Source organism: Podarcis cretensis, assembly GCF_951804945.1.
Source record: "Podarcis cretensis genome assembly, chromosome: 3".
NCBI classification, from domain to species: Eukaryota; Metazoa; Chordata; class Lepidosauria; order Squamata; family Lacertidae; genus Podarcis; species Podarcis cretensis.
The window spans coordinates 73,187,886-73,209,505 of NC_137172.1; the positions used below are offsets into that span (position 1 = coordinate 73,187,886).

The 21,620-nt window shown below is 41.0% G+C and overlaps 1 protein-coding gene and 1 long non-coding RNA gene across 2 annotated transcripts in view; one reads left to right on the forward strand and one right to left on the reverse strand.

Annotated features, from left to right (window-relative positions):
- Positions 1–745: 745 nt before the first annotated feature.
- LOC307213666 lies at positions 746–12,443 on the reverse strand. Its single transcript, XR_013837608.1, has 3 exons — positions 11,970–12,443; positions 4,552–7,451; positions 746–4,002 (listed from the first exon to the last, which is right to left on the reverse strand). It is a non-coding gene; the product is annotated as an uncharacterized lncRNA (long non-coding RNA).
- A 152-nt stretch (positions 12,444–12,595) lies between these two features.
- The window catches only part of REV3L (REV3 like, DNA directed polymerase zeta catalytic subunit), a 59,805-nt gene continuing 50,780 nt past the window's right edge, over positions 12,596–21,620 (forward strand). Inside the window, exons 1-2 of the mRNA XM_079971588.1 lie at positions 12,596–12,856; positions 21,326–21,515. Coding sequence (XP_079827714.1) covers positions 12,718–12,856; positions 21,326–21,515 — 329 coding nt within the window. The 5' untranslated portion in view covers positions 12,596–12,717. The remainder of the gene's footprint in view (positions 12,857–21,325; positions 21,516–21,620) is intronic.

A 21,620-nucleotide genomic window follows, 5' to 3' on the forward strand; every position in this document is an offset into this window, starting at 1 on the left:
AGTTAATTAATGAGTACATTAAGGCTGCCATTCTTACCTAGCAGAAATTATTGATTTGGGGTAATCATGAAGGTAGAAAGTTGCCACAAGAGCATGTTTAGAATGAGAGAATGTGTCTTCCCCCACCGCCCACCAAGAGTAATTGGATTTATATAGGAGCTAATGCAGTGCAGTTTCCCCTCTCAAAACAGTATTTCAGCTGACGCACACACAAACCTCTAACTCCAAATTGAATGCCAATTTCATTGTTCTCTTCAAACCCATAAACACCCATACATTTTATAAAAATGTTAGGGACATAGTGTATTCATACAGTTAAACGTGTCTTTGGCACCTTAAAAATACAATACAGTGTGTTTATAGGTTTTTGTTTTAAACACTTTTCTGAATAGGATGGGAGCGTTGCAAGTGGGGGCAACGCAAGTGCAGCTGCATCTCTGCATCAGTCCTTAGATTTCACATGGAGATGCAGCTGACAGGAAACTTCCAAAAAGGTACAAGTATCCTATTAGTCCCATTATCCATTGTAGTGCTGCACTGTACCTATAGGCATGAACCGAACATTTCATTAGTGTGCACCCAGGGGAATTTTATTTTAAGGTGAATATTTATTGAATGCATACTCATAAATGACATTGTTTTTATCCAAGGAAACTAAAGAAACTAAAACGTTTTTAAAAATTAACTAAACTTTATTTTAAAAATGCAAACTTAAAAAATGAGACACAAAATACCATTTTCCCCCTGTAGATAAACAGGCATATACAAACAGTCCATGTTCATGATTTTTATCATTAACCAGATAAGGAGCTAACCTAAACCAGCCAAAACATATGGCGTCTTTCTTTCTGTCCTAAAGAATGAGGATCTCTCACCAGGTGTTATGGACTTAAATTGCTCAATCACATTACTGCAGTTAACTGACGAAGCAAAGGGCGGGATGAATCCTCCTCCATCTCCTTGCTTGCATGCCACAAAAGCAGCCCCTCACCCCAACAGATTTCTTTCTACAAAATGTAGCGAGTGGAGCTTGGACAAAGCCACAAGACAGAGATGCAGGCAGAAGGAAAGGGCTGGAATGGATCTGCAGCTTCTGCCTGCATTTGACTCTGGAAACGGCAGTGGAGTGATTGGCTCCAGTGGCGGCAGTACAGGAGGAGCCAGTCACCCCACTGCCACTGCCACTTCCAGAGGCAGACACAGGCAGAAGCTGCAGATCCATTCTAGCCTTGTTATTCTGCCTGTATCTCTCTGTTTTCCTCCTGCTTTTGTCTCTCCTCCCTCCACCACTTTCCCACAGGTTATGGCAATTGACAGAGCTAGGTTGCTGCTCCATACCCTCTCCTCCTCACTATGATCCCTGTCTTTTTGAAACATTAGGATGTGTCTGGGTGTACCCCGTGTGCATGCCAATGACCGTCCCAAGAACTGCCCATTTGCCACTCTGAAGAGCCAAAACAAATGTGAGGTTAAATGCACTTAACATGCCTGTTTTTACTCTTAACAACAGCAACTGTGCAGGATGGGGTTAGGAGAAATAGGAGGGGGGGTGTTAACCACAGCAGCCCCTCCCCACTTGCTATTGTTCACACCTTGCCTCTCAAGTTGCTGCTAGCCCAATAAGAGAAGCTTCCATTAGCAAACACACAAAATTACACCCTCGCTTTTAGGTTCTGTTTGGCACCATTTAAACAAGAAAGCCAAAACCTATTACTACATGCGCAGCAAGATAAACAAGAGAGCTTTGCCCAAAAGAGTTGTTTAATTGAAAAGGCCTGTTGTTAAAGGCCTAGCATCCCTTATCTCAAGTTACCAGGGCTGGGGGTGCAGCAGGAATCAGGAATGACTGCTACTAACCTCTGTAAAGTTCAAAGGGAGAAATAGTTTGCAGCTCTGTGACACACAAGCGAGACAGGCTGCTGAAAGGGAAAGATAATTACTATAATTTATCACTTGTCCACATTAATGAAGCTTGGGTGAATACCTGGATTTTTAAAGAAACAAAGCTGCATATCCTTGTACAACAAGTTTACCATGGCAACAGGCAGAAACTAGCCTCTTGGAGCTATCCTATCACTGAAGGGACAGAGTAGGTTTGACTTAGACTTGAAAGAAAACAGTCACGTACTCAAAGAAATGGCAGTGGGCAGGGCTTACTAAAGCAGCTCTGTTTGTGTTCTTTCTGATAATCAGGCAAAGGGTATTTGTTTATTTAAAGATTGTTCCTTGTCCTAATCAAGAATTGGCCTTGGGTTGTTTTGTTCTGCTGTTTAGAGAGCTGGATCAGAAAAATAGGTAACCCTTACCTTGGGGTCCCTATAGTGTAGCGCTGCCACTTGTATTTAGATAGAAAAGGAGGGCAATGAGCTTATATTTCAGGCCTTATGTAATCAGGCTTCAGAAATGCTTCTATTTATGCCCACAGCTCCAATTCTGTACAATGAATGTAGGATGCTGCTGAATCCTGAAAAGGGTACTTGCCAGTTGCTTTGGCGAGCTTCCCTTTATCTGAAAAGGAAGAGCGGAAGCAGCAAAGACAAGTTCCTCAGTGTGCTTGTGTCCTAAAAGCCTTTTAATTGATTTCTAGTCCTTCATTGCACTTTTTTTAAAAACGCACAAAGCTCATGAATTTCAGCATAGCCACACCTGTTCCATTAAAATAATATTTGTACAGTCAAGCAGCAGCTATACAGCTTAGTTTATCAGCACAGATAAGGGCCTCCCAGCAGAAGGGAAGCTCATAAAAGGACTGTTGCTCAAAGGTCTAGCTGTTTTTGTTGCTACACCACTCCCACTAATAATAATAATGTGAGTGGGCTCATGTCTAGGCATGTAAGAAACACATTTTTATCAAGCCCAGCTAACACATGGACACAGTGTCCATGCAATACAACGTACTGTACATGGTACACAGTACATTGTACACAGTACAAATGTGAAGGCTTTAGCTGACAGCTAACTGTGCATTGATTTACACTTTATTACTAAAGGTTCTCTGTAGCTTCATTGAGACTATGTTCCTTTCCATGCTTCCTCTCTGAGCTTCTGAATAAGGATAGGGGAGAATGAACTTCCTGAATCATTCACTTCCCTACAAAGAAATGCATTGTTTTCTGACCAAAGAAGCCTATCCATCAGTAAACAGTTTGTGTGGGAGCCTCTGAAGAGTCTTCTAGGAGGAGAGCTTATTCTCCCAGATCTATTTGTCTAATGAAGTGGATCATGTGATAAATGTGCATAATGAGTTTTCTCAGTTGCCAGTGGAAATCCTAGCAGATAAAACACTAAATCTCACAGGCATCACTGGATGCATAACAAGCTGATCACAGAGAGCCAAAGTCATTTGGAGAATGCTTCCTTTTCTCAACCAGAATGAAGATGCACAAAAAAGCTAATGTACTCCAGCTAAATTCTAAAACCTTGGCCTCACCAAATCCTATCAAGTCTATTACACAACATATACTACAACTTAAGAAAATGAACAAATCACAATTTGCTGTTCACCTGCCAGTTCCAATGTATGAAAGTATTACTGCCACATAGGAGGTGGGCTTTAGGGGAGCATATCCTCCCCCCACCAAAGTGTTGTGAAAAAACTGTTTTACTCAATAACATAATTACTGAATCAAGTATAAAATAAGATACTACAGTTGAACAACACGTAGCTCTGCTTTAAATCACTGACTAAAGCTGAGGAAATAACATTACTGACATTTAACTCTGGTTCCTGTTATCTCCAATAGCAAGTGATGTGAAAGATTACCTCAGGTCCCCCCCCCAGGTGACCCATTTATTGAGCATTTGTGATTTCCCCCCAGGGAAATTAGATGACATTTGGCTATTGAAGGAGCATTCATTCTGATTTGTTTGTGAGGTGGTTAGATCACATTGCATCAAAGCAGTGTTATCTCACACTTTCTAGTGCATTTCCAATCATTCCTTATCACAAGAAGTATGATCTTTTGAGGAAGCAAGTTTGTTGCACAACTATGATTGAGCAACCTGAATTTGCCAGTATGTGACAGAATCAGAACTGGAAATAGTAAATTTGGAAGTGCCCTCTGTGGCGATCACACAGGGTTCCTGGACGTTTGACAGTCTATTGATACCCGTGCCACCACTGTGATTGCTTCCCCGCTGCCACCAACCCGTTTCTCCCGGGTACACACAGAGTCCAGACAGTTATTAACATTAAATCAAATAAGCAAGTTTATTTTATAAGCCTTAACAAGTTTATGGTTTCAGATAATTTTTCTTGTCAGTTTCTTAATCTTAGTTTCTATACCGGCTTATACCTTTCCTAATAACTGCTAACTGATTATCCCAACTGTCTATCTGACTCCTGCTATCAGTTTCTCTCACTCTCTCGCAACACAACTCGACCAACCCACAGACTTATCCTCCCTCTTCCTTCTCCAACTCCCAACTAACTTCCCAACAATTACAACTCTAACTCCTCCCCTTGGGTTCCCACTGGCCAATCACTTCACACTCATTTAACCCTTTTCTTATGACCCACCTAGGAGGCAAATGCCACACTGATTGAGCAACCTGAATTTGCCAGTATGTGACAGAATCTGACCTGGAAATAGTAAATTTGGAAGTGCCCTCAGACACAAAAGAGTCATTGACAAAGCAGACAATGGGCAAGGATGGACAAATAGTCTGATCTGGTGATAAAATAGCTTGTGTTCCTTTGTTTTAGAAATCCACATATGAAGTTAGAGACCTAGCTGCTTATTATTTCTAGCACTACAATACTTCTCTTAGGCTGCCATTCTATGCCTACTCATGTGGGAATAAGCCCTATTAAACTCAATGTGGCTTACTCCTGAGTAGTCATGTGCAAGATTGTGCAGTTAATTGTGTTTTTGTTTTGTTTTTTTTGACTGCATATAAGTAACTAACTAGCTGAGGGCCAGTTTTTGCCCTGGTATGGTTCCAAAGAAGTACAGAATAACATCTGGAATTAATTACACCATGGCTTCGTGAAGTAAGGCTCTACTTCTGCAGAAGTTATACAATGTTTAATGTTACATTTGGAAAAGCTATACTTTTTTCACTGAGCTGTGGAAAACAATCCTTTCTGTTCTATGCGGGCTAAATAAGGAGTCTGTTCTAAAAATAGTCACTCATATTGGTCTAGTTATAGCAAGAGTTATAATCGTTTACAGATCTGTGAGGATCAAGTTCAAGTGAGGACATACAAGCAGAGAGGAACGGATTTGCATTTGGCCTGTTAACTGAGAAGCCATGTTCTTGTTTGCTCATTAGCAGAACTGAAATGATCTTAGCTCTCTGTTTAGTTTGAGATGCTAGGGTTTCATACTTCAAGAAATTATATTTCATTCTTTAAAGAGATACTTATATAAATATTGTGGAGTCAGTAAGATATGGTTGAGTATAACATTAACTGTAACATTTTTTAATAAGTATCCATTTTGTTAAATATCAAAAGCACACATAAAAAGGAAATCAGACAATTACAATGATATAGCCTTGCCACAAATACAAATCAAAACTAAACAATAAATACATACTACATATTCCAAGAGTGCAGAACATTTGGTCCTCCAGATGCTGCTGAACTAAAACTTCCATCATTCCTGGCCAGCTGATGCTAATGGGAGTTGTAGCTCAGGAACATCTGGAGGGCAAAGGTTCCACACACCTGATCTAACATGACAAATGAAAAAAGAGATAAATCCATTTTGCAATCACATATTAATAAACAATTCTGTTTTCTTCTACTGAATTTTAAATGTAGCTCAAAAATGTAATAAATATATTAAAAGGATGATTGTGGTCTGCTATTTATTCAATCAGAATATATGGAAAGGCACATCAGCATTCTCCGTAGCATTTTAAATGTTACCCTCAAGATAAATATAACATATGCTTACATAGCAAAGATTAACAGTTAACTGCAGAATAAACAACACAATTTGAGGGATGCTACTGAAACTCACACTAGGCATAATTTTATCATTTACAGCCCTGTATTCAGAGCACTGATCTTGCATATTTCCCATTTACTGTAATCAGAAGTCCTACAAGTTGAGTGATTTGAAAAAGTCAGCAGTTATTTTGCAGCAGTACGCTATAAGAAAGGGATCCTACTTTCGCTTAAAACATAAGCAAGAGCTAACGAGAAAAGATGCATCTAGGAAAATTAAGATATAAGAAAAACAACCTGATAAAACATATGAGAGAATGTGAGAACCATTTTGCAAAAGCTGAAAATGAGCAGTAAATGAAATGTGAATCTGCACTGTGATGCCAATTTCAAGAAAGCCATTGCAGGCTTGAGGCAAAAGTACTAAGAACAGAAAGATAAGAACTCATCACAATGTCTGCTTAGACTGAGATGATCTGTTCCTGCAGATTCCACAGCACTGTGGGATCATGCAAGGTCCTCAGCATTCAAAGCAGTGGAAAACACAAGTATCTGTTCAATTATTTAATTCAATAAACAAAATAGAATTTTGTCATGTTTTCACTAGACAAAAACTGACCTCATTTATTAAATATTTTACTTGCTGAAACAACTGAAATATTCAAGGTTGACAGCTTTTCCATGCTCAGGGTTGCTGGACATAACACAGATTGTTTAAAAAAAAATCCTTTCATACATTTTCCACCGGCAAACAGAGCTGCAGCAGAAATTATGTGTTCATTGTCAGGACCTGCAAAACAATCAAGTACTTCATACTAGGGGGGAAAACTAGCAGTAGCTAAAATTTTGTTTGCCCACAGTTCTTCACTAATTCTGCTATTTCTCTATTCCAAATGTCACTTTCTATGCTGTTGTGACATGGAGTTAACAACTATTTATTATGTACTGCATCCCAAGTCACTGAATGCAAACCAATTCCAACTGTTTGACTTACAATGAATGGGGAGTAGCAGAACATATTAGCATGCAGGGCCTGGGGGGAAAAATACCGTAGTTCTGCTGCTGCTGCTACCACTAATAGACATTAAATGTACAATCACAAAACTGAACTTAATCAGAACCACCAATCAAGCTATAGTTGTTAAAATGTTCACACACACACAATAGAGCCAATTACAGAGCCAGTTATCAAAACAGCAAAATTTTTGTTTGCATTCCTGGTGGTCTTTTCAAAACTAATGTTATTGCTTTCCATAAGCGCAAACCATAGATAATTAAGCATCAGTCTTACACGACAATCCACAAGACTTAACCATAACTAGAAATTCTATTGCTTTGAGTACCATTCACAGACACATGCTTCATTTTCTATGAAGCACACTCTACCAGTACACTCATAGCTACTAATTCAGATGAGCCTATATAAGAAATGTTAAATAGTTGGTAGAAAAAACTACTTTCATTCTTTGACATGCTTCTATCTTCCTTTAAATGGTCCTGTGATTCCTTGGAAGGAGCCTCACTAGTATATTTGATGAGAAAGATGAACCCGGACCTGAAAACATTGGAAAGAAATATCATTTTTACTTCTTTGCATTCTATTTTTTAACTTAACTTTTAAAAATCCATTAAAAGAGTATATATTTCATAAACAAAGTGAAGACAGTAACTTTATATGAAAAAGATTGCTCTATTATATATACATATACACTTTTAAATTGTATTTTTAAACAATAAAATCTGATAGAAATTAACAGAACAGGGTCCATCTATCACGTTTGTTTCAAACTTTGCTGACTTTGGCTTATCAGTTACTATTGAGAAATTAATGCTATCCCTGTCCTCTTCACTTTTTGCAGACAGGGGAAAAATGATTCCTCACAAAATAATGTTCTGTTGATTCCAGCTTCATTATATTTAAAAATTTAGCTAGACTGATTTTAACTAAATTAATTTTGTGTAATGGTGTAATTTATTTGCACCATTTTTGCTTTGTGGAGTTATGGTTTGTTTTTAACTTTTTACCCAAGTTTTTTTAGTGTCATGCTATTTTGTTTTTAACGCTATGTATAACTCAGAAACCCATTTGGGACAGATAGGTGACTAAGAAATGACTCAATACATGCATTTAGGCAGAGCTGTTTAATTTTCTTTGGTACCAGTTATTTATTCTAATTTGTAGCTGATTACTGAGGAATGTAAATGTTGCTTAGCAACAGATGTCAGAAGTTCTGAAGGGCAAAGGGCAGAAATTCCTCATTTCAACACAAAATCTGACTAGGGCCTTTGGATATTGCATAATATGGTTAAGTATCTTCTTTTCCCTATGAAATTTCTATTTTAACAGTGGCTAACAAGCTTCAACAATGTTCATAATAAGTGTCTGTGCACACTCTACGAACTTCAGAGGTGTATGTCGACAATGATTATTTAAACATTAAAATAATTTGTGTGACAATTTACCAGACAATGTGTTTCAGTTCTAAACAGGATTTGAACATATCTGTTCAAGAAGATAAATACAGAAACAGACAACTGGTCTCTTCCTGCACCTCTGCACACTCTCCAAAAGCAGCTCACACTTTTCCCCTCCACACTGTCTGCAAGGTTGCTCACACTCTCCAACTGCCCCCTCTGAACACTCTCTCAAGCTGAGTGCAGTGGTGGGTAGGATTGCTGGACACCTATTCCCCTTTAAATTTTTTCAGCCAAATGTGTAAAGTTGGACTTGCATGTGTTAAATGAACATAAGTCACAGGTTATCTGTACTGGACAAAAAAGGAGGGAAAATTCCGCTATATTTTCAGAACTGACCATTACTTATCTCTTAGGAAACTGACGTACACAGAGTCAGAACACTGATCCACCTAACTCAGTATCAACTCTTGACCAGGTTTGCACATTGTATCAAACCACAGTTTAGCATTACATGTGACTTCAGTCATGCACTTTACTATGGTCTGTTAACAAAAAAGCCATGGTTTGATGCTGACTTTAACTATGGTTTAGCATTATGTCTGAACACAGAGTTTTCTAACCATGGTTTCATGGTTGTTGGTTGGCTTGCCCCACTCATATTGCTCTTCAAGCAACTGGGAAACCAGCCAAGAGCAGCTGAAAATAATCCATTCTCAGCTCTTCTTGTCACTTTCTCCTAAGCTGATATTACCATTAATTGTACACTTTTTGCTTTCTAACCTCACCATCCAACCTTTGATTCACAGCTGCGGCAAACACTGCAGATGAATTGATTTAATATTTTGGTGGATTTTTTGCTGTTGAAATACTGAACTTATCTGTGGGTGGGTGGGGGAATAATGTTTTGTTGCATGCCTTAGTTAACTTGCAGAGAGCTTCTCAAGAAAAAGTGAAGACAGCAAAGTATGCCTATCAACAAGGTCTGTTCCTGGAATTCCTTCCCTCCACATTCCTCTTTATAGCAATGGCTTGGAACATTTAGAAAACTTTCATGGAACATTTCCAAAGTCTGCACTGCTTAAGAAGGAACCCTTCTCCCACAAGCAGCAATTTGTTTCCCTCTTTTCTTTCCACTATACCACTGAACAATGACTCTTCTTCAGATGGGAAGATTATAACTGGCACAATGTAAGCCAGTATACAAGAAACCAGCAGAAATTTAGCAACCATTTTATGCTTACTATTCCCTGAATTTCTACTCTTAGATTCCTGTTAGAGAAATCTGATTTGAGGTTGGCCTAAGTCCTGAAAAAGAGGCATCCCGCAGAGACACTTACCCATATGTGAAACTCTGTTCAGCTTGGTCACATGTCCTACCAACCCAGCATAACTCATACTTATGAGTTACTGTATAAGTATCTGATACATACATACATACATACATACATATCTGATCATATTAACAGTGAATTTTGTGTGTGTGCTTCTTATCTTGGGTGACCAGTAGCATAGTCCAATAAATGGGCCTAACTGATGCTACTGCACTGCTGAGAACCCCTACTAGGTTTGGCAGGTCTATTATATCATTGCAAACCGCAAGAGCCCACAGTTGGCTTATCTATGTGACACACTAATGACCAAAAGGCCACCAACAAAACTAAGCGTGTGGTAAAAGTAGGTAAGTGTGCTTGTCCATCGATTACAGTGGCTGACAAAATAGCTCAAGGAAATCAAAAGGGCCATAACTCTTTCAAGCAGAATCATAGCCAGTATGATTAATAGCTATTGATAGACCTGGTCTCTGTAAATTGTTCTTATCCTCTTTTAAAACCATCAAATACAGTGGTACCTCAAGTTACATATGCTTCAGGTTACATACACTTCAGGTTACAGACTCTGCTAACCCAGAAATAGTACCTTGGGTTAAGAACTTTGCTTCAGGATGAGAACAGAAATCGTGCTCCGGCAGCGCGGCGGCAGCGGGAGGCCCCATTAGCTAAAGTGGTGCTTCAGGTTAAGAACAGTTTCAGGTTAAGTACGGACCTCCGGAACGAATTAAGTACAGTGGTGCCCCGCAAGACGAACGCCTCGCAAGACGGAAAACCCGCTAGACGAAAGGGTTTTCCGTTTTGGAGGCGCTTCGCAAAACGAATTTCCCTATGGGCTTGCTTTGCAAGATGAAAATGTCTTGCAAGTTCTGCGGGGGGTTTTCCCTTTTTTCCCCCTTTTCCTAAGCTGTTAAGCCGCTTATCAGCTGATACGCTGATAAGTCGCTTAACAGCTGATCGCTAAAAGCCGCTAAACCGCTAATAGCGCTAATCCGCTAAACTGTCAATGGGCTTGCTTCGCAAGACGAAAAAACCGCTATATGAAGAGCCTCACGGAACGGATTAATTTCGTCTTGCGAGGCACCACTGTACTTAACCCGAGGTACCACTGTAGTGGCTATCCCTACATCTTCCTAAGTTATTTATACATTGTGGGGAAAATACTTTATGTGACTTGAATCTCTTTCACTGAAGGACCACAAATATGAAAGGGGACAAGTACACAATCCATGTTCTTTATGTTACCTATGTTATAAGCCTCTATAATGTCCAAAGCAGTGCAGCAACTTAAGCTTGCAAAGCAGTAAGCTTCAAATTGTGCACAATAGGCTGGACTATTGGTGTCAAATAATTTAGCACTATTATCTTTACTAGTTAAAGCGTTCGTTTTAATATACTTGCAGCATAACCTAAACTGCAGAAACACATAAGATGTGGTGCATGTATCCTTATAGAAGTGTTGCTTTCCTCTGGTTAAGCTCGGGTCATTTCTAAGGTCTGTGCTGGAAGGGAAAGTAGACTATAAACACAACCTGACAGATATTGCTGGTTTCCAGACAAACTGATTATTATTGTGACTGGAGAAACAGAAGGGTTAACATTATTAACTGGCCAAGTGAAGCAACGCTTTCCATTTGTCATTCACTCCTCTGAACACTGAGATATCTGGATGGAGGGGGGATGATTAATACATTCTATTCCGGCTTTCAGGTTTGAATAATGGCTAGAGTCCCAATGTTTCGTCTCAAAGGAAGGGCGGGGGGGGGGGGGGAATCAGAGTATAACAGGTATCAGACATGACGTTCCAGGTATTTCAAGTTTTGACCCACATATACATCCCCAAGCTTGAGTGAGGGGTGTGGGTGTGGGTGTGTGTGTATAAAACATCGCTACGCGATAGTAAGAGCAAGCCCCTTCTACCGGAGGCCCTTTGCTCAACAGCACCCGGGTTTAGCCTTCATATACTGTATAGGGGCTCAAGCGAAAGCAGCTCTGAGCTCCTCACCTGCGGCAACGGGCGGGGCAAAGGGAGGAGCACGGCGGTTTCCACTTCCGCAGAGCACGAGAGTAGCCCCGCCCCGCCCAATCGGGAACACGCGCAGCGGCAACCGCCCTTTTATAAGCAGAGTCCCGCGCTTCATTCATCTTTCTCTCCTCTGCACCGCCCCGCGCGCGAGAAGCCAAGGGGAGCGCGCGCGCAGAGGAGACGTTAGGGCCCTTCTCTTCGCCCCCCACCCCATTTATGTCTGCGCCTCATAAATGTTACCGGCACCCGAGATTCCCCTTTCATCACCCCTCTTGTCCTCTGAAGCGCCCCAAAGACTCACCTTTTCCTACAGACAAACGTTTCCGAAATGGCGGCCAAACATGGACCCTGATCACGAGCAGCCCCCATCCAAGCCCCGAAGCTGCCCCGCCCATCCGCGATTCGGCATTCCCCAGGCTTCTCTCATTCCCACCCAGGCCAGCGCGGCCGAAAGCCGAGCCACCGATGCCTCCTCACACTAAGTAGAAACCAAACTCTCGCGCTAAAGCTGGAGGTGGGAGGGGGAAGGAAAGCAACAGCCCGCCCTTCCTGCGCTTCTCGGTCGGCACCGCCAACACACCCCTTCCGTCACCCAACGGCGGTGGTTGGGTCCGTGACATCATCATCATGGCAACAACAGCTGCAGCCAAGGAACTACTGCTGAGGAGCTCCAGTGGGGAGGGAGGGCTGCTTCTGACCATGTGAGGTGTACACAATCGGCTTGGCTGGGGCGAGCTTTGCCCGGGCTTGCCGCCGCCGCCGCCGCTGTCGCCTGAGGGCTGGAGCGTGCGCGCACACACACGTCGGGCCCCTCCTTCCCTCCCCCCCATGAGTGCTCCGCCCGCTCGTCCATGCGCACGAGGAAGCGCGCGCGGCGGGCGGGTGAGAGGGAGGGGGCTGCGCTCGAGCTGCGGCGGGGTGGCAGCAGCAGCCGCCGCCGCCGCCGCCGCCTGAGGAGGCGTAAGTGCGGGGTGGGGGGGCGGTGCACCCCAGCCTCGCGGTGCGCCCAACGGTCGCCCTCAGGGGCGCCTCCCCCCGCAGTGGCGAACATGTTCTCAGTGAGGGTCGTGACCGCCGACTACTACATGAGCAGCCCTCTGCCCGGCCTGGACCCCTGCCAGTCCCACTTCAGAGAGGCGCCCGTCAAGAGGGTGCCCGTCGTGAGAGTCTTCGGAGCCACCCCGGCAGGTAAGAGAGAGAGAGAGAACCGCCCAGTCGGGGGTGCAGCAGGTTCCCCCTCCTCCGCCCCATTGAGAAACCATTCGCGGCTCGGGAATCCTGCGAGCGCAGCAGCCCTTTTCTCGGGGCTGCCTCTCCTTTTTGTGACTGGCTGAGTGACAGGCGCTGCCTTTCCTCCCTGCGGTGTTGGCGCGCTGCGGCGGGTGCCTCACCTACCTGCCGCCGCCGCCCCCCCTTTGGCCGCTGCGGTTGAGTGAAGTCGCCCATGGCCGGGGCCCCGCCTGGGGGCGGCGGCGGCGGCGGCAAGCAGCCCCCGCCGCGGTGTGTCTGTATATTATTGTGTTCGCTATGGCACGCAGGCAACGCCGGGAGAGCGACCGCGCCGCTGACCCCTGACAGTTGCACAGATGGGAGGTGGTCGGAGGGTGGAGGGCGCTCTACTTGCTGCTGGTGTGTCTCGGGTGCACTGCCAGTGTATCCTGTGCTTGTGCTGCTGGAAGTGGATGGATACGCTCCCCTCCCGCCCCCGTGTATTACAAATATTATAAGCCGTAATGAAACGCAGCTGTATAAACAGGGCTATTTCATACTAGTGGCAGTACTGAGCAACAACTCATCTTGGGAGGGTTTTTATTGTTGTTGTCTGTTTTAAAGCATAACCTCCCCAGCTGTAGAATTTCCACCCCACATGTAGGAAGTTCCTGAGCGTGTTCTTATTTCATGAAGGTTTCATTAAGCATCCATAACAGGGACATTTTCAATCCATGTCCTTTAAATTGTCAGTCTGCAAACTTCATAAATTCGCTGGGTTGGTAAACAAGAGCTGTTGTCTCCACTGCAGGAGTACTATTCTAATCCCTCAGAAAATTTCTAAAACTGGTTTTCCTTTCAAAATTCCTTGTTAATATCCATATATTACTACATTCTGTTCTTTTCATTTTTTCTCTACTCTGTCATCTTCCTGCTCCACCAGTCAAGCTAACCACTGTTATTGGGTTTTTTAAATAATAATAATAATTTCCCATTACTGTTTTAACAAACTAGTTTTAGTTGATGTTATATAAACCTTTGGTAGCCATAAAGTGACCTGGACAACTACACAGTTTGTGTTTCAGCTGGGCCACGTATATATTGATGATACCACACAGTGATATTGATTGCATGGTGAAAGACTGGACTTACACAAGAAAATGACACAATAGTTCAGACTTAGGCCAAATATTGTAATGAATAACAAGGAAGTAGGTTGACAAGATATGCTAGTGTAAAACATTAATAGCTTTTCTACGATTCTTTGCTTGTGTTTAGTATCCTACATATTATTGGCAGAAGTTAATACGTCACATGTTATTTTCACCTACTTTTTTGAATTCGTTTTCAGACTAATTATATGAAGGGAGAATATTTGAGTGTTATGTAAACTGGGTAATTGTTTAATTCATAATTCATAAGTATGAAGGAAGCTGTGGAAGCAGCATGGTTTTTATGCATTAAATGTAGCTTCTTGTTTAGCAAGTGTGGCTCTCTCCTCCCCCCCGCCCTGAGTACTGTGATCAATTATGATGTTTACTTTTGGAAATTTTTACACACCCATCCACAGCAGCAGTGAACATCTCTGCATACCCAGTGCAGAGAATGGGGAGGAGAAGCAATATATGTCCTGTGTAAGCCCAAGAAAAGACATAAAAAACACCCTCCTTTTCTACTGAATTCTCTACAATTCATGGGCAACTTGTGAGATGGAGAGGATATTTTATTTCTTTCCCACTGGGCTTTTACAAAAGGGGGGGGGGCAGTACTTCAGTGCCTTCTAGGAATGCCCAGAAAGCACCTTTCTGTTATCCCAGAGTTTTCTGCATATGCCACAGGGCATGAGAGAAGGGAGGCGGCCACAAGTGAGGGCTGACAACAAGCCAAGATAAAAATTGTCCATCCCTGTATGACAATGGAACATACTATGGCAAAGCCCCTCCCCCTGCACAATGTAGCATAAAGAGTAATTGAATAAAATTCCCTGATAACATGGTATGCACTTTTAAATGGCCTGTGGAATAAGGTGTTCTTTACTTCTAAAAAGTTTAAAGATTAGCCTGATACTTCTCCTTGAGAGAGCTACAGAATGGAAAAAGATTTGAGCAGCGCTTCTCAACATCCTTAAAGCTGCCTGCTATACAATCTTACTTGGGAATAAGCCAAATAATATTCAAAGTGAATTCAGTGGAAGTTACTTTCAGTAAATCTGCATAAGAATGGACTGGAAGTCTCACTGAAATTGAACAGAATTTTCATATAATGACTGCATATCTGGCAGTACAAAAATTGTCAAGTTACTATTTTGTCATTGTACCATGCCTCAGTATACCTGTATTATATAGCTGTGCTATTGTAACCTTGTTTTTGGAAGACCATCTTACTCGGCTATGAGTGATCACCAAAGAAGAAGATTTAAAAATCTACAGCTAGTGCATTGCTATCAAAGTTTCATGCCTCATCAATTTAGTGTTCCCATGACTTGCATAAGATCCAACATGACAACAGTGACCAGAGTACAGTATTCTTACAAGTGTGTCCCTCAAATACATCAACCCACAACTTTTTTTTACTAGTCTCTGTTGGCTAGCCTTTGTAAGGCATTGCTGATGGCGGGGGGGGGGGGGGGGGCGCAGCTCTTCCAATTTACAAAAATTTCCCTGCCTGGTTTTAGGGCAGTGGTCATTTAAAGAACTGCAGTACCAGTTTCTTTATGGAATCCTCTACATAGCAACTAATTTTCTGCGGGATGTAGCATGCAACCTCACAGTGAAGCAATCAATATATTGCATAATATAATACTAGAGTGATCATAGCCGGATAAGGGATTTATACATGAACTACTCAATTTGAATTTTGGTAAATACATTATTTGCATTATTGAATCTTGTGCATTTCATTGGTTGGGGAGCATTTGTATTTTCTCTAGATGGGATAGAAAATGAGCAGCCAACCATGTGAACAGGCTGGAGATAAGTATTATCATGGTTGCTTCTTAATTTTGTATGCAGACTGACACTGGAAAGTTTCCCTTTGACAACTTTATTGCCTTTAACAGGAAAATGAGCTAACCTCTAATGGGGAGTAATGAGGAGAATACCAAATAGCTATTGAATGTCCCTACTATGTGTATATTCTTTGCAAAGGCAAATTCTTCAGCAAGATTTTAGCTCAAAAACAATGTAAGGTCTAAAATATAAAAGGGCCTTTGGCTGCTGCAAGAAAGACATCAAAGTGGGCACTAGGTGAAGCTTTCTGGGGAGAATATTTTCAAGCTGAGGCACATCCACTAAAAGGGTTCTTTATCCCACCATACTTCAGATTTTTATTTTATTTTATATACGTTGTTAAAAAATATAAATATATTGCTTGATGGTTGAAAACAAAGAAAGCTCAAAGTAGTTTACAAAATATAAAACATTAAAATTATTGCTAAAAACAATTACAGTCGTACCTTGGAAGTCAAACGGAATTCGTTCCGGAAGTCTGTTCAACTTCCAAAACATTCAGAAACCAAGGTGCGGCTTCCAATTGGCTGCAGGAAGCTCCTGCAGCCAATCTGAAGCCGTGTTGGACGTTCGGGTTCCAAAGAACGTTCTCAAGCTGGAACACTCACTTCTGCATTTGTGGTGTTCCGGAGCCAAAACATTAGACTCGCAAGGCGTTTGGGATCCAAGGTATGACTGTGTAAACAGGTATTTAAAAATATTCAGAAGATGATTAAAATCAACAATAGCTAAAAATATATAAAACACATATAACTACTTGCTGGCTAGGCATACCTAAACAAAAATGTTTTAAGTAGACAATGAAAAGACTATAGCAAATATAGTTAATAGGCAGGGCATTCCAACATGTTTGTGCCACCATGCTAAGAGATCGACTTTGTGTGTGTGTGTGTGTGTGTGTGTGTGTGTGCGTGCTGAACGAGTATTATGTGCCCTGTAACAGTGCCTGTTCTACAGATCAAAGCGACTGTGTGGGCATATATGTGGTAAAGCAATCCTGTAAGTAAACAGCAGGGCTGGGCAATATCTGGTTTTCAACGTAGTGACATATCACCAGCTAAACATCGTGATATATTCATATATCATGATGTCTGAAATAAGGATGGAACTGTGTAGAAGCAAACGCAGGTCCTAAGTTGGTAAGGGCTTTATCTACTACAGTAATAGTAAATCCATAAAATTGGCCCACTAGCAAATGAACACCCACATCACAGAACAGAAGAAGGTCTCACTCCTGTTAGCAACTGTGCTGCAGCATTCTGCACTAACCGCAGCCCCTAGATTGAACATATGTGAAGCCCCACAAGTGCAGCTCCTAGATTGAGCACAAGTGCATTGCAGTAAGCCAGATGGCTATCATAGTTCCTCTCAGTCTCTTCTTTTACGGGCTAAAGGTACCAAGCTCCTTCAACTGTTCCTCATAAGGCTTGGTTTCCAGACCCTTGATCATTTTGGTTGTCCTCGTCTGCATACTTCTCTCTGACCTTAAGCTATTCACTATGTCTTAGAGTCTAGACACCTTATAGTGCAAAGAGCATAAAACTTTTTTATGTCCTGTATAGCACTTCACACATTAGCAACAAACGCCTTCTAGTAGCAGTAGGGTGAGAATGGTAAGGGAGAAGGGTAGCAAAGGCCTGCTGGTAGCTGCTCTGAGGTACGGAGACAAACAACAATCCTGGTGAAGAGGGAATTTTGTTCCATCGGCTGCTGCCCTCCCTGCACAGCAGGGTCAATAAAGTAAAGGGACTTATTTTCTTGAAGATCCACTGTATCAGGGGAAGATGGGGATAAGAACTGTACCACATATACCATGACTAATCCAATGTAATAGCTAGTAAAGGGGAATACATGTCTTGGATTACTGTATTTTCTTATATGTGGAACTGCCATTGAAAATGGTCTGTAAAATTCAGGTGCCTCCAAACCAGGCAGTAAGGTTTTTAACAGGGACTGGTTAACATGACCGAATTACATCAGTACATCTTCATTTGCACTGACTTCAACTCTGTTTCCAGGTCCAATTCAATCATCATCTGAGGCCCTTTTTCGTGTGCCTCCACAAGAGGTCTGTAGAGCATCAACGTGAGAACAGGCCTTTTCTGCAGTGGCTCCCCGTTTGTGGAATGCTCTTCCCAGGGAGGCACAGAAATTTTAATAATAATTCAAAGTGCTGATTTAACCTTTAAAGTTCTAAATAGCTATGGCAAGGTGACCTGAATTATCTCCTCCCATATATACTTAGCCAGATTCTGAAGCACCTTTTCCAGGTGCCCTCACCAAATGATATGCAACTGGTGGTTGCTGGAGAGTGCGCGTTTGGGGCAGTGGCACTCCAGTTGTTGAATCCCTCTTCAGAAATGCTTGCTTGAAATGCTTTAAAGCCAGTTGAATATATATATATATTGTTTGAAACATGTTTTAATGAAAAACAAATATATTTGTGTTGGAATTTTCATTGATTTTGGAAAAATCAGGTAAATGCTGAAGTGTTCATTTACGTAGGAGAAAAGATTTTCTTTCCAGGATTACTGTGTTATATTGGACACAACAAAATAATGGAAACATGAGCATCAAATACATTGCTGCACCAATTATATGTTTGCATGTGTATGTAAAGCATTTTACATGTACATCTAAAAATGTAATGAGTGTTTGCAGCAAATGCATGCTTCCACTGTACATATGATATGGCTGTATACGCCAGGGAGCTGAAGTTGGCCTCAGCTGGTCTCTCCTCCCACCCTTGTACACATGCTGGTAAACATAAATTTACTGCTGTATAATATTGAAGTAGCCCTTGGTGTTGTTTTTACTGATTTAATACCATTTTCATACAATAAGAAAGTAAAAAAGATTAACTAGCTTGTAATGGAAATGTGTATTCCAGTTTCATAATTTATAATAAGAAATAAACAAGTAGAGAAAAGTAGTTTTAAATTCTTGAGAAAGTGGTACTATAGTCAGTATTTGCTTTATCCTTGTCTTGCATTTTATTATCAGTCATTTGGCCTATGTATAAATCCTATGTATGGCAAGAAAACACACTAAATTGGTAGAATGATATACTTTGCTTTTACCAAACTGCAGCCACATGCCAAAGGAGTTTTATTTATTTTTTGTTACATTGCTAACTTGCCTTCACTCGAAGTTTGGGTAGTATATATGAAGTCAATTCCCTCTCTCTGCTGCTCCCTCCCTCCTTGTTTACGCAGTGTGAATGGCCTGATTCTTGATTCTGTGGTCAAGATTTTTTCTGAAACTACTTCTCCAAATCTTACACTGAATTTTTATTTGCCTCTTTGTTTCTACAAGCCACTGCACCAAAAAATATTGATCCCTCACTCCAGTCATGGTTTTCAGCTATACATATAAAGCTCTGGATTGTAGTGTAGTAGAGAATCAAAACTGTTAACACCTCAGATATTCCCACCCCCAGCCCTACAGGGAGTACTACTATAATTGCTGTTTACTTAGAAAAAAAAGGATCCCTTGATACCAAGTAGCAGCCACAACAAGGAAATGCTTTAAAATCTTGTGATTTCGGGTCATTCCTATTTTTTTGCTAACATGTCTTACATGTTTATCTTAATGGTTATAGTTTGATTGATTGGATTCATTCACTGCCTTTTGTCAATGCAGTGTACAATTTTGGAATTGTTCAGTTTTACAGTTCTCCCACCCACTCACCTGCAGATAAGGTAAAGCAAACAAACAGAAACAACCCCGCCCCCATCCCATTTTCATTCTCATGGAGCTGATTATATCTGTTGGTCCTGTGGGAGGAAGGAACAGACTCACTGGCACACACACATATGGTAACGTTTTCCTGCAGTGGGGATGGAATTCTCAGGTGCCTAATAGCAAATTTGGATTTTTCCAAAATCTGTGATAGTGTCGTGGAATTAAACAGGAAAATTGAGTATATGAGCAATATTTTTTCTATGTATGTATCTATGAGGCCTTTTTGTATATGAAATTCCCTGACCTACTCTGTTGTCATTCTGGACTGGCTAATTTTGTTTTAATTAGGTTTATGTTTTATTTAATGTTTTAATGCTTCCTAATAAGGAAAATATGGTAATTTTCCTTTGAAATAACATGGCATAAAAATGCATAAACTTATATTCATGTATTTTCCCTATACAGTTAAAATATATAGTACTGCCATTGAAAAGTATTGTATATGACTAAGGTCTATTAGTTTCATTGGTCTACTCCAAATAATGCCACCCATAGCCATACAAAGATGGTTTGCCAAAACAATAAGAGCAGCATCCATATCTCTCCATCTTGTGAATTAACATAGATAAACAGGGACCACATAGCCAAGAAGCCATGTTTTTGTATTCTTCCTTCACTAGTTTACATTGCTGAATTAATTTTTCATCCAGGGCTAGTTGCTGGTACCAACTTCAAGTAGAAAATGTTTCCAGCCTTTGAGTTTTGCACTATTTCCATAAGCGCTGCAAGGAACACTTTGAAGATCAAGTCCTTGCATAATGATTATTTGGTTCCCCTCCCCTGCAAAAAAAAGTGAGGGCCCAGTCTAATTGAATGGACTGCTACTCTGTTTCCTAGTACAACCTGACAGAGAAAAGGTGCCACTTGAATCTCAGGCCAAAGTTATGCCATGTTGAATTCCTACCCAGTCAGGACAATATTTTCCAGACACTTTTTTCATTCCTTAAGCCTTTTAACAAGGGATCGAAGTTTATCACCTATTTGTAAAATAATCTTAGTTATAATGATAGCAATGTATTGAAAGCTGCTGAATTTCAAAGTCAAGTATGAAATGGATTTTTGCAAGTGCTTCTGCACTAAAAGTGATAAATTAATACAAAAGATAACGAGCGTTGCATAATTATTTTTAAACCACTCACCTTATGGAAGCAGTCTAATTGACTTCAGTGCTGAAAATGTCAGTACGGAGTTCAAAGTGTTAATAGCATATAATCAGCAAAAAGACTGATTGGTAATATGTTTCATATCATTTGTGTTTATACTTTGAAATCCAGGAGCCACTTTATGTTTTTGAACCAATGCTTCTATTGCATTTGCAAAGAGGATTTGGGACAGTAGACATCCTTGTTTGGTGCTCTAGGTCTGTTAGGATGAATAAGAAGGATTGTAAATTTTGCATTGTTAGAAATTTCATAGAAACAAACAGAAATACTATTGTGTAGACTTCAAACTTGATGAAAAACAGGCCACACAGTAAACCTGTTTCTATGAACTATCCACCTTGTTTAAGGTGTTCATATCTCACATATACTCATGAATCTATGTTTATAGGTTACTTTCAATAGAATTAATTTGATTTTTTATTATTTCCCTTAAAAGTTAGTGAATTATATTAATTGTTTTGGCAAATAGGTTTGACAACTTTCTGGAATCTTCCAGTTTTATGATTCTCAAATATTGGTATCTGGTCCTCTAGGTCAGAAGACTTGCCTCCATTTACATGGTATTTTTCCTTACCTGTATGTGCCATATGATGGTTATGGGCAGCTGGCAGAACATTATCTGCGTCATTTGGCATTCAGCATTGACCGAGCACTGAATGTAGCTTTAGGAAATCCATCCTCTTCTGTTCAGCATGTATTCAAAGTGTCACTAGTATATGGAATGTAAGTATTACTTTATTATCCCTTTTTAATTTGGTGGGTTGTGGGGCGTGAGTTGCTGTTGACAAAATTTAAAGAAACTTATAAGGTATTCAGGTTATAAAGCAC